General features: G+C 45.3%; 1 protein-coding gene across 4 annotated transcripts; it reads left to right on the top strand.

Moving 5' to 3' along the window:
• Positions 1 to 27: 27 nt before the first annotated feature.
• On the top strand, positions 28 to 4,924 carry luc7l3 (LUC7-like 3 pre-mRNA splicing factor). Of its 4 annotated transcripts, none has more exons than XR_008413264.1 (11): positions 28 to 242; positions 707 to 773; positions 851 to 890; positions 1,255 to 1,399; positions 1,486 to 1,560; positions 1,725 to 1,829; positions 1,932 to 2,093; positions 2,174 to 2,535; positions 2,595 to 2,881; positions 2,943 to 3,444; positions 4,284 to 4,922. XR_008413264.1 is itself a non-coding variant. In XM_053852733.1 (11 exons), exons 1-11 carry the CDS (start codon positions 144 to 146, stop codon positions 4,301 to 4,303), a joined length of 1,533 nt encoding a protein of 510 aa, XP_053708708.1. In that variant the 5' UTR covers positions 28 to 143; the 3' UTR covers positions 4,304 to 4,919. The 4 variants fall into 4 exon arrangements, 3 of the variants coding, with proteins under 3 accessions (XP_053708708.1, XP_053708707.1, XP_053708709.1); XM_053852733.1 differs by having other exon boundaries at positions 2,943 to 3,113; positions 4,284 to 4,919; XM_053852732.1 differs by having other exon boundaries at positions 2,943 to 3,166; positions 4,284 to 4,919.
• Positions 4,925 to 13,204: the final 8,280 nt, after the last annotated feature.

Genomic DNA, 13,204 nt, shown 5'->3' with positions numbered 1-13,204 from the left:
CAGGCGGACACACACCACCGCGGTGAGGCGATGATGTCATAATATCTGCCATTTTGATTAGCGATACTTTGGGCGCGATAGAAGTGATTTGTCCTCTAAGGAAGTAGATCGCAAATCAGGACTGTGAATACTCTTCGGTCAAAATGCTGTCTGCGGCCCAATTACTCGATGAGTTGATGGGCCGGGATAGAAATTTGGCTCCGGACGAGAAGCGCTCTAATGTGAAATGGGACGACGAAAGCGTAAGTTGGTGACAACATTAGCTTAGCCACTGTGCTACACCGACTTGCAACCATAGGTTTCACGTTCGGTTGCCGATTTCCCACCCAGGTCCTTGTTCTACCCAATGACCCACATGCGTGTGCGTCGGAACTCGTTAAGAGCTGTTAAACGAGCGAACACAATGTTGGGGAGAACCTCTGACCCACTAGCCTCGTGTTTCTACGTTAGCGAAACCGTGCTAGTAGCTAGCACTGATGCTTAGCGAAGGTAATGCCATTGTAGTTAGTTGATTTTACAGTAGCATCGTTTGTATCAAACCACACACTTGTGTTGTTGACTTGTATATGAGCAATCGGGCCGCGATTCAAGTTTTCTGTGTGAGGTACATTGTGTACTAGTTCGTGTGGTATCGCATGTTGACAAAGCCTTGGCATTTCAATGGTTATTTTGTATCGTGAATTAACAGTTATGTGTTCTGTTAAAGGTGTGTCGATACTATCTGTGTGGCTTTTGTCCAGCAGAGTTGTTCACGAACACTCGCTCCGATTTGGGTCAGTAATCCGATTTTCTGTCACCAGACATGGTTGGAAGATTGAATTTACCAATGCATTTTGTTCGATTTTTAAAGGTCCCTGCGAGAAAATCCACGATGAAAATCTCAGAAAAACGTGAGTTACATGTTTGGGGCAATTTATTTGACAATATTGCCATTTTGCATGCTTTTCAATTTTCTAAATGTATTTAGGTTATATTCTTTGTGAGGGAGCAGATGGGGAGATTTGTTTTCTGCATTATTTACAAAGCATAAGCAATGAATGATTTCAAAATGCATCCTTTGTGATCTCGAAAATTTCATTCTATTTCCTCGCAATGTCAATTTGAATGAAAGACCGCGTTCAGGCCTCACGAACTTCATCATTTACATCATAACTTTTCAATGATGCGTAAAAGCAAACTTCTCTTTGGCAGCAACCTTTTCTGGTGAGGTGAGGAACGCTGAATGTTAATGTTTGTGTCTTGCATGTTTTCCAGGTATGAGAAAAGCTCTCGATTCATGAAAGAAGGCTATGAGCGAGACTTCCTGCGCTACCTGCAGTCGCTCTTGGCAGAGGTGGAGCGTCGTATTCGAAGAGGACATGCTCGTCTAGCTTTATCTCAGGCGCAGCAGAATGCAGGGGTTTGTCCTTTATTTATCCGCTGTCCTCTTCTGGTTATGTGAAGAAAATCTCAGCCTTTATGCTAATGTATTTTTTCTCTGATAAGGCGCCACCACCAGCTGGGAAGAATGAAGAGAAGTCACAGGTTTTAACAGAGAAGATTGAGGATCTAGTTGAACAGGTTTGTTTTTCATTGTGTTGTGTTGATTCAGGTGCTCTGAATGTAGTTGGGTGAAGATGCAACATAGTTTTGAAGTGTAATCATAGTTCTTCAAAGTTGTCGCAGTCACTCCACGTTGACGACAATAGAGTTGTCGTGACTTCTAATGTCTCCCTCCTCTTTAGATTGAGGAGCTGGGCTCTGAGGGCCGAGTGGAGGAAGCGCAGGGGATGATGAAACTGGTGGAGCAGTTGAAGGAAGAACGGGAGCTGCTTAGCTCCACCCCCTCAGTGAGTTGGTTTTCACGTGCTTTAACGCAGTATGTGCCTGTTAGAAACAATAAAAATATAGCTGCTGGTCGTAATTTGTTTTTGGCAATGATATTTGTCTAGACTATCGAGAGCTTTGCTGCACAGGAAAAACAGATGGAGGTGTGCGAGGTGTGTGGGGCCTTTCTCATCGTGGGCGATGCCCAGTCCAGGGTGGATGACCATTTGATGGGCAAGCAGCACATGGGATACGCCAAGATCAAATCCACTGTAGAGGAGCTGAAGGTAACCACAACATAAGTTTGAAGTCTCTTCATCTTTATTTTCCTAATACGGCCTCCAAACTGTGTTTTCCGTTGTCTCAGGAGAAACTACGGCGTCGCTCAGAGGACCCGCCAGGAGAAAATCCAGTTGTGAGGAGGGACAGGGAAGATCGGGAGCGCGAGAGGGAGGAGAGGGAGAAGAAACGCAAAGAAGAGGAGGAGAAGGAAAAGGAGCGAGAGAAAGAACGGGAGAAGGAGCGCGAACGGGAGCGGGAGCGAGACCGCGAACGGGAGCGTGAGAGAGACAGAGACCGGGACAGAGAGCGAAGATCTCGTAGAAGCCATTCCAACAGCCGCCACTCCAGCCGAGCGTCTGACAGGAAAAGAAGCCGATCCAGGGACCGCCGGAGGTCCAGGAGTAGAGACAGAGACCGAGAGAGGGACAGGGACCGCAGACGCAGCAGGTATGTCTTCTAATGGTAAACTGTACGATCATATACTGAACGAGCCTCTTTTTCTTCAGGAGCCGGGACCGTGACCGGGACAGGGAGAGGGAAAGGGAGAGGGACAGGGATAGACGGCGCAGCCGAGAGCGGTCAGACCGCAAGCGTCGCTCTCGCAGTCGGGACAGGAGGAGGTCTCGCAGTCCGGAGCGCAAATCTCACCGCCATCGCAGCCGCAGCAGAGACAGAGACAGGGAAAAAGACAGAGACAAGGAAAAAGACAGGGACAAGGAAAAAGACAGGGACAAGGAAAAAGACAGGACAAGGGAGAGGGACTCGGACAAAGAGCACTCGTCTAAGGACAAAGGTGACTTGCGGAGACGTCGTCGTTCGTTCAACAGACTGACGTACATTTATCCCGTTTCCAGATCGTAAGACGACAGAAGAGCGGAGCAACGGCTCCAAGAAAGATAAGCCCTCTGAAGATGACCCGCCTTCCATCAAGTCCTCCTCCCAAGTGGAACCCATGGAGACAGAGGCTCCGGCCTCTGTCTCCTCTCCGCTGCAAAATGGCCAGCAAGAGCTCCTCCAATCTGAAGGTGACACTCAGTCCAATTAAAACTGATCTGATAGGACCTCAGATCAGGCTCAGGTAAGTGCATCCTCCTCCGCGCTCCTCCCTGGCTCTCAACCCAACCCACCACCCCTCCCTCATCCCATCCCCCGACCCCTCCCCTCTCCCTGACTCACACCCTGTTTAGGTCCATGAATGCACTTGACTCTGCTCTTATGAACCATGTGTACATGCCTCCATATCTTGATCCTGTTTTCAAATATGAGCTGAGGATGAAGAACTAGGCCTGATGAGTGAGAAGAAGGTGTAGAACATAAGCACAGTCCAGAGGAAGGGGCCAGTGTAGCTGCCCGGAGGTACCCCTCGGTTTCCATCTTCATAGATGTTTGTAAACAGCCGGCAGAAACACTTGAAGTCAATTCACTGTGTCATGTTGAACCTAGAGTTAGAGGCGGCGCTGCCTCCGTGGAATTTGTTAGAACTTTTAGCTCATTCTTACTTTTTTTTTCCTCCTTCAATACATCAACCATTAACCATAACTCAAATGCCATGGATTTGTTGTCCAGCTTACTGTGCCTCATGATGCCATGCCGTGTGTGTGTGTGGGGGGTGCTAACAGGGCGGGGCTTAACGCACCTGACTAACTGGAGGGTAGGGTCTATGGAATGAATTGCAGCTGACTTCCACACCTCACACAGCGTTGGTGTTGTGAGCGAGACCACATGAGAAAAGGGCAAATTAAAAATGATGGCTACTCTGACTGTCAAACTGTGCAGGTACTCACCCCAGGTACTCCTTTCTCTACCCACATCCATGTTTGAATGCTGTTGCTGTTATGCTGTTGCCAATTGACTGTAAAGATTAAAGAACAAACCGCAGACCTCTTCCTCTCTGGAACAAGAGCCTGTGAACGCTGAATTGTTTTCGGAGAGGGAGGAGCTGGAAGTGAAATTGGACATTCCCAGCCAACTCATGTGAATGTAGCGCATTTAAAAAGTTGGTCCAAAGTTGGTCATACCTTATCAATGAACAGCATTTCCAGCCAAATGCCGTCCAGTCTTGAAATGTGCATTGTGCCAGTACCAGGACAGTGTTGTGCAACGTTGGGCTTCCTTCTGAAACTGTGTTGGATGAACAGCGTCTCTGTGGAGGGTCTCTCCTAACACCCCACTCTGTGGTCGCTTCTGCTCCCCAGGGGAAGCCGGGCCGACTTGATGGAAGATTGTGGAAGAGCGCACCCATCCTTACCTTGAACCTGACACGTCGCTGCTTAAACACAAGGTGAACCACAAGTGTGTAGTGGCTTGTATTTAAGAACACAAACTAGTAGTCTGAGGGAGAAATCACAGTTTTATTCCCTGAAGGTAGCTGTGGTTCATCTGTTTTTTTTTTGCTTTTTTTTTTTTTTTAATTCTTTTTTTTTTTTTTTTTGTTCTTGATGTCGACCCGACGTCATGGAAAATACCAAACTTAAAAGCAGAGTATCTTATTTTGACAAAACTTGTGCTTTGTCTTTTCTTTTAGCCGATAAAGTCCAATGAAACGGTGCTTGTGGTTTGTTCTTGGTTCAGCAGATTCCACTTCTTGAGGCGACTTTTGCAGTCGAGCTTCTGTACAATGTTGGTCCAGTGACACGGTTGTGCTTTTTATAGTTCCATTTTTTTCCTAACTTAGAGCTGCCGTTTGAATGCTCTGCCCACCTCTCCCTCCCCCACTGTACAATTTACTGCTTCAGTTCCAATATTTTGTTTGAGTTTATCAATTCACTCTGCTTTTATTGTTCGTGTCTGGATGAATAAATAGTAAAAACATGTTGACTTGTGTTCTTTGTGTGTGTACAGTAACTGTTTAACTGTGATGGTAACCCTGCGGAAATAAATGTAAAAGTGAAACTAAAATTAAAATAAAATTGTCTATGCTTATACGAAAATACAATAGTGAAATGATAAACTGAAGAGATCAACAGTGTTGTTGAATAAAATGTTAATTTTAATTATGTTTAAATACACAGAAGAGCAAGTATGACACATTAAATATTTTTATTTTAATTTCGAGGTAAATATTTTACACATTTAATTTCAAACAATGACATGGTCCCTGTTAAAAGATTGAAAACAAATATTTAAGAACTAAAAGTAAAAGAAGTGAACGAATTGGACGGAATTTTGTTTAAAAAAACAACTTATGATATATTACATAATATAATAGAAAACAAAAGAATATATGCAATAAAAACGCTTCATAAAAAGTGAGATCGTTCTAAATGTTGAAAACAAAGAAATAAAATTAAGACAAATGTATAATCATTAAATGTAATAATGAAAATGCTAATGGTGTGTCTGTCTCACAAACGTTCACACACCTTATAACGGTCTGGGACGGTCATGGCTGCGCGCACACACCACACCAGCGGAGGGCGCTGTTCCTCTACCTACGCTCCAGACAAGCGACTGCGTCCCTCAAAGCGCTGTCGCAAACGTGAATTAAAACCCTGAAAGGACCCGGGAAAAGCGAGCCCGCATCGACACCTCACTCCTTCCTCACTAAAACAATCGCAACATGCTGTTCGCCATCGAGAATTTCCCCCGGGGCTCCGCCGGCGGCTGAGGAGAAGCGGAGCCGACAGTGAGCAGAAAACACATCAGCGAAAACAGAAATGGAAGGAGCGAGAAGGTGTGGATTAACTGCGATAGATTTATTTACTTTTCGCCCAGTTAATCCGGAGATGGAAGACGGTAATTCATCAGCGTTGCTGCTCGAGTCACCCGTCAGTCACGGCTCACCTTGGACTGCGGCGGCCTGTGAAGACACTTTGTGCTGAGCTGGCACTTTCTCCGTGGCCACCACACCTGCTGTAACTCCATTTAAAGGCTGCAAATAAAAAAGCGGCGCCGAAGCCCGTCACCATGGCAACTAATTGACACCCCTTCAGAATCTAGTGATGCAACGGTGGAGTCACGTGACACAGATAAAGGATGCTCCCTTAGTGCCTAAAATATGACCACATCAGTGAGTGGTGTCACTCTCCAACTATACACTGATCGAGTATTTTTAATGACATCGTTTTCTTGACATCCAGCCTCGGTTAAAAAAAAAAACGGAGTTGGGTGTCAAGAACAGGCTTTTCTGCTGCGGCAGAAACAGCCCGGCTCTTCCTGTCACTGGCCTCCAGCAGATGGTTCCACCACAGGGAATGAATCTGACGACAAGAAGCAACTCAGCAGTCCTTTGTCTGTGAGCAGCCGCCCGGTTTCCCTCCTTCATTCTGCTGCCACCTGAGAAAGAGACTCAGCTTCAGACTGTCCACTGTTTCAGCGTGAAACTCTCAGATATTAATGTCTGTGTTCATTCAGTGATTATGGCGTAACTTTCTGACCCTGTTTTTAGTGTTTTGATGAAAATTTTCATTAAGCTTCATTAAGATTATATATATATATATATATATACATATATATATATATATATATACATACAGGTGTGTATATATAAAATGACATTGTGGAAGAAATTAAAGATTCTGAAGAATCGTGAAAAAACACAATATCCTCACAAAACTGAGGATATTGAGGATAAATATATATATATATTATCTTGTCTATATATATATATATATATATATATATATATATATATATATATATATATATATATATATATATATTTATCCTCAATATCCTCAGTTTTGTGAAATTATATATATATATATATACAGTGGTACCTCGGTTTTTGAACCTCCCAGAATTCGAACAAATCGGAATTCGAACAAGAATATTGAGATTTTTTTGCTTCAGATTTCGAACGAAAATCCAGAACTCGAACGCCCCCGAAAAAAAGCTGGAAAAAAACATAACGTGCGCGGACTGATCAGCTGACCCACAACGCGCTTTGTTATTGTGTACAACGCAGCCTCTGTATGCAGACGTGTCCGGTGAGCTCCATTTACTGACTGATTTTTCTTCACATTGAGGTGTAAAACCTTTCCTGTCTCCGCACTGGACCGTGGTAGATTGTCACAGGGGAGGTGCTCACTCTCCACACACACTCCAGGGTTTGATGTCCTGTTGTGGGCTGGAGCTGGGACAGGGATGAGGCGAGTCTGGGACAGAGCGTTACTTGCTTTATGACTTTGTCACAGCCAAACTGCACAGAAGCGCACATTCAGAGCTGGACACGCACCGGGCACCTCTTCACTTCTGGAGAGACGTCACTCACTCGGCAACCCCTCCCACATGCAGCGGCCACACACATAGACGAACAGTGCACCTGCAGCAGACACTCTACATTCACTCCTACAAAAGACTATTTTAAGGCTTGGAACGCATTATTTCTTTTTCCATTCATTGTAATGGGAAAAATCGATTCAGATTTCAAACAAATCGCTTCTGGAACGGATTGTGGTCGAGAACTGAGGTACCACTGTATATATATATATATATATATGTATATATATATATATATATATATATATATGTCAGTCTCCTATCTATTTATTTAATATAAAAATGTATTATTTTTGTGTGTTTGTTTTTACATATTTCAGATGTTTTTTTTTTTAAATTCCAACAGGGAAGATTAACTACAGTGGCACCTCGGTTTTTTAACTTCCCGTAATTTGAACAAAGCCTCTTTTAAGGCTTGGAATGCATTATTACTTTTTCCATTCATTGTATCTAAAAATATAAAAATAAACACAAAACCTAAAATTAAAAATGAGAAAGAAATTAAAGCTTCAGAAGAATCTCATGTAGATCAGAACAATTAAAAAATATATTTACTTCTTACTTTGAGGACAAATATGTGTTTTCTTTTCCTGAAGCTTGGATTTCTTCCTCAATTCTTTCAATTCTTCTACCGCAAAACTAAAATTAAAATGAAAATGACGCCCCTCTGATTCTGAAGGAAAAAAAGGGATTTAAACTGAAGCATCCATTGAGGCCAGAACATGTTGGAGACAAGCGTCTCAGAAGCTCCACGTCCCAAAAAAAAGGACCAAGACGAGCGTTCCAGTTCCCCTTTTATCACCATGTTTCTGAAGCAGTCGCAGCTTCAGGGAGAGACACGCTCACACAAGTCATTAGCAGGTGACGGCGACAACTCGGCACCTACAAAGAGAATTAGAAGAAAGTGACGGAAACAAACGCAAAGTGGTGTTTCCTGTCGTGTGTTTGTGGCAGAGCTTTCAGTCCAACCACAGGCAGGAAATGACGGCGGGAAAATGACAGTGGTGTCCGTCAGATATTTAAATCTGGACCCAGGAGCTTCAAATCCACCACAATCATCACAATAGTCTCATCGCCATGGCAACCCGACCAATGTCTCCAAGTCATCTTCATAGAATGCGTTGTTTATTGACCATTTCAAAACAACACGAAGACCACTATCATCTCCAACTGGTGGTGGAGTCTCTCCATCTTCATCTTCTGTTTGCCGCCTATTGATGACCACGTTTGGCTTAACCCTCTCAAAATGCTGACACGGCGCTTATGTCTTTCTCCACCTTTTAAACCTCATGAATTATGCATCTGCTTCATTAGTCTCGTCATGACTGTATCTGCTCGGTTCTAAACTAAAAAAAAATTTTTGTTGTTTCTGCAGCGGCGATTGTAGTAGATCAGAGGAGGGGGTGTAGAGGGGCGGTTGTTTGCCGAGGCTCCTGGGATGTTGCGGAGCATTGCACATGGGGATACGACGAAATAACAAGATAAAAAGATAAAAGTCGGACTTCAAAGTGGAAGAAGGGTTTCCAGAATAGAAGCTGAGTGAGGCCAGACTCGACGCTGTGATTTTCAAAGTGGGTTCATGAGGGGTTTGGACCAGAACAGGACCGGCGTCTGTGGTTCAAAACGGAGGCTCGGAGGCAAGTGGAGATCGGGAGAAACTTGGTCATCCATGAGATTCTCGGAGGGGAATTCCTGCCCTGGATCCGGGAACAAACTGGAATCCTTCACTTGACCCTCCCGGGTTCGAGGGAGGTAAAGAAGATTTTTTTTTCCGCACTGGTGGATGAACGGATGATGAACTCCCAGATTGATATTTCCAACTGAAGACTTTTCGGTCGCCATTTATATACGGCGCCAGCGTCCCTCTCGTCCCTCGCGGCGATAAATTGCCACGACAGCCATCGATCCAGCTCCGCCTCGCTGCATCCGAGAAACAATAAAACACATGAAAATGCTTTTTGACTTATGAAAGCGCGTTACGGGACGCGGCGGTTTGACTGCGTCTTTTTCATGTCACGGCGCCAACACGTTTCTCAGCCTTTGATTCACTGGCTGCAGCCGACGGCAGGGTGCTGGGTGGTGGCCTGTGCATTGTGAATCCTTTGGCCTTTCATCGATCGCCGGCTTCAATAGCTGCGTATTGATTGTCGCTCTCCTCTGCTACGGAGATCCGTCATGCACCTGTCACCGCGGCGGGTCAGCGGCCCAGCAAATCTGGTGACATAAATTCAGATTGAAGCCTGGAGGAATCTGCATCAGAAGCGGGGGTAAACACTGGCGGACAGACAGGAATATTTAGCTGCGGCGCACATTCACTCCTGCATGAATTCCACCCGGTGATCATCCTGTTTACTGGGACACCAGTGCTGTGTCATCACACGTCTGTTTCCCGTGGAGGTGCGCTGACATCAGCGGTTTTTAGACTCTCATGGGGGGGAGGGAGGGCCCAGTCAGATAGCAACACAAATATTTGGAGACTTTTAAGGGCTCAAACTGGGTCCTCTTAAAGTTCCTCATGCTTCAGTAGGCTTCCTCTTCACACTCTGGTTTCCTCCCATTGTCCAAAGAAGATATCGAACTAAAACAAGGTTGACCTTTCTGTCTGACCTCTGACACCACTTGTCCTCATTTCCAGAGCCACTAGATGGCACTAGATGCTCTGAAGTCTTCTGCTTTGAACAACCACTTTACTGAGACCTTTTCTTTAAAGCCACAGCGCCACCGACTGAGCCCACCAGCCACGACAAATCTTGTGTTTACGTTTCGCTTCTCGCCGATTTACATCTGGAAATTTCACATGATGGTTCAGAACGATAACTGTTTTAAAAGCTTCGTCGCCTGAAACTGCACAGACGTCACTGGACTCTCAAAGCAACTTGGCGGCGTGGTACCAACCTCCAGGCGAGTGTGGGAGCCAAGTGCAGCCTGGCGCCGGCTCCTGCCAAATTTCTGTCTAAAGACGCAGTTTAAAATCAATTACAACCCTGAAGTGAGAGGCAGACGCAAATACTATACATTGTCGGAGTCAAAACGCAAGAAAATGACCTTTCATATGAAAAATATTGTTGTTATGGTTTTAGTTTTTTGACAATAAACAGGTGCATTTCGGTGCCAGACACAGATACATGTGCTCCCAGGCTGTTTTCTAGCGCTGCATTCCACGCAAGCCTCAGTGCACGTGTTCCTCAGCTTGTCTACTCACACCAGGGCGACTCGGAGAGAACAATGGATGGAGGGTCAGTTTGGCTGGAAAACCAGCAGCAGCTCAGTTCTTTGCAGCTTCCTCTTCTGCCTGTCTTCCTGGCAAGACTCAGGCAGCGCTGCTCCGGCGCAGGCAGCGTGCGGCTACATGCTCAGCAGAGCAGCTAATTGCAGTGATAAGGATGAGATAGTGGAGAGACAAAGGCGCCTCAGAACTCTCCTCACATGAACCGCCAGGAAGCACAAGCAACATGTTGATAGAGTCAATGGTTTTAGTCGTGTTGTGTTGCTTTCTGGTGGCGAAAGAAGGGCGTTTCCCTGGGATTAAGGTGGAGCCTTTGTTCTACTCTGAGTCTCTCCCTCATGACCTTCTCGAGTAGAGGTGTCAAACTCAAGGTGTCGGGCCCAAATCTGAGAGTGTTTATGTGGTAACAATGAAAAGTAGGATATAGGCATGAGAAGGAGGAACCTTGAAGACGATTATCACATCCTGTTCTTCTTCTTCTTTCTCTTTGGGCTTCTTCCTTCAGGGGTGGCCACAGTGGATCATCTTCCTCCACCTCACCCTGTCCTCTGCTTCCTCTTCTCTCAAACCTACAAACCTCATGTCCTCCTTCACCATCTCCATCAATCTCCTCTTTGGCCTTCCTCTCCACCTTCTGCCTGGCAGTTCCAACCTCAACATCTTCTTCTTCTCCTTCTTCTTCTTCTCCTCCTTCTTCCTCTCCTTCTTCTTCTCCTCCTCCTCCTTTTTCTCCTCGTCCTTCTTCTTGGCCACAGTGGATCATCTTCCTCCATCTCACCCTGTCCTCTGCTTCCTCTTCTCTCAAACCTACAAACCTCATGTCCGCCTTCACCACCTCCATAAATCTCCTCTCTGGCCTTCCTCTCCACCAGTTCCAACCTCAACATCTTCCTACCAATGTACTGACTCCCTCTCCTCTGTACGTGTCCAAACCATCTCCTTCTAGTCTCCTAAACACCTGACATGTGCTGTCCCTCTGATCTACTGCTTCCTGATACTATCCATCCTGCTCACTCCCAGAGAGAAGCTCAGCATCTCCATCTCTGCTACCTCCAGCTCTGCCTCCTGTCTTTTCCTGCTCTGTCTTCACCACTGCAGTGTCCTCGCCAGAGTCTCACCTCCAGCCCGACCTCAGAGCCGTGGTCCCCAGAGAACAAAGCAGCTCATACAACTTTGCCGTCGAGCGGCTGCAGGATCGTTTCAGGCCGATTCTTCTCTCAAGCTTTGAGATATTTGAATCAATTGGATTTTCATGTCTCCCGGTAGTTTTGCCCTTCACGGCGACCTTGTGTGGTCGGCGCTGAGCTAATGTGTTGTGTCGCCCTGGCTGTGCGCAGCAGGCACCAGAGGCTACAGCCAAAAGCTCTTTACACCAGCAGCTCAAAGCACAGAGCTTTTTAAGATGCAACCGGCATCAATGTCGGCTCTTTCATTCCCTTCAGCACCTCTGACATTTATTACGTTAGGGTTTTCTTTAAACAGGTAGACAGCTGCTCGGGAATAACAATTAAACTGCAGCCTCAGACGTGAATAATCCAATTTGTTAATATGTAAAACAGTGTCTTCACAGAGTCGACGCCTTTTTTTTAAACTTTACTTTGTCAATGGTTAATATATCTCCCAAATCAAAAGACTTGGAATAGAATCATAATAAATAGGCAGTTAAAAAATAAATAAATATAACTTTATTAATGGCCAGTATATGTCCCCAAATTCCTCTTTTTTAAAGTATGAAATCTTCCAGCAAAAAAAACAAAGATGATGAGATCAATGGCTCAAACCGGTCGACCATGTTGGAGGAGAGTTCAGCGAAGCATCGGTGCGACTGCAAAATGAATCATTTCCATGCTGTTTACTCTCAATATAAATCTAAGATCCAGCTTTTAACGTGAAGGTCAAAGTGATGAAAAGACCTGAGTGTTTAATAATAAAACACTGTAATACCATGAATAAAAGAGGAACACTGAGTTATTAGCGAGTCGTCGGGTACATGACTCGCTGTTAAATTTGGAGTCGCACATGTGATGTCTTAACATCCGCACTTGACTTGAGAACTGCTAAATGTCGTCGATTATGAACGGTAGACGAGGATGAAGTGTTCAAATATTGACTCAGAAAAAGGAGTCCTGCAGGAGGGAGCTGCCAGTTTGGACTGTGAAGTAAACAACACCTCACAGGTCCATGTTTCTAATGTGCTGGAGCGCTCGCAGCGATGTCACGCTGTCTGCAGCATTTCCACTTCACCTGTCTCTCTCTCTCTCTCGCCGCTTCTGTCTCCCACCTTTATCACTTCTGTCACGCCAGATATTTTTCTTCAAAATGTCAGACAGGCAAATAAAGGCAGGTCAGAATCACCATAGTCTGAATGGCTCACAGGGCAGGGAACACAGCGAAGAAGGAGCGAGACGTCCGGCCACATCTGCGCGCCAGCGTGATTCATCACCATCACATGGATGGACGCACATCACAACAGACGCAAGTGTGACTCCATCAAATACAAGATTCATGTGGACTCGTCTGCTGTCGGCAGCGAAGCCCCGAGTAAGTGGATGTGTCTGCAGGAATCCAGCCTTTGTAGTCAAATTTAGAAATAAACAAGAAACAAAACCGCAAGTCAGGAAAAATGAGTCTGCAGATCTGCACGCAAAGCAAAGTAGCTGGTTACTAATC

The sequence above is a fragment of the Synchiropus splendidus genome, chromosome 19 (assembly GCF_027744825.2).
Source record: "Synchiropus splendidus isolate RoL2022-P1 chromosome 19, RoL_Sspl_1.0, whole genome shotgun sequence".
Classification (NCBI taxonomy): Eukaryota; Metazoa; Chordata; class Actinopteri; order Syngnathiformes; family Callionymidae; genus Synchiropus; species Synchiropus splendidus.
This window is presented reverse-complemented; position numbering and strand designations above follow the sequence as displayed.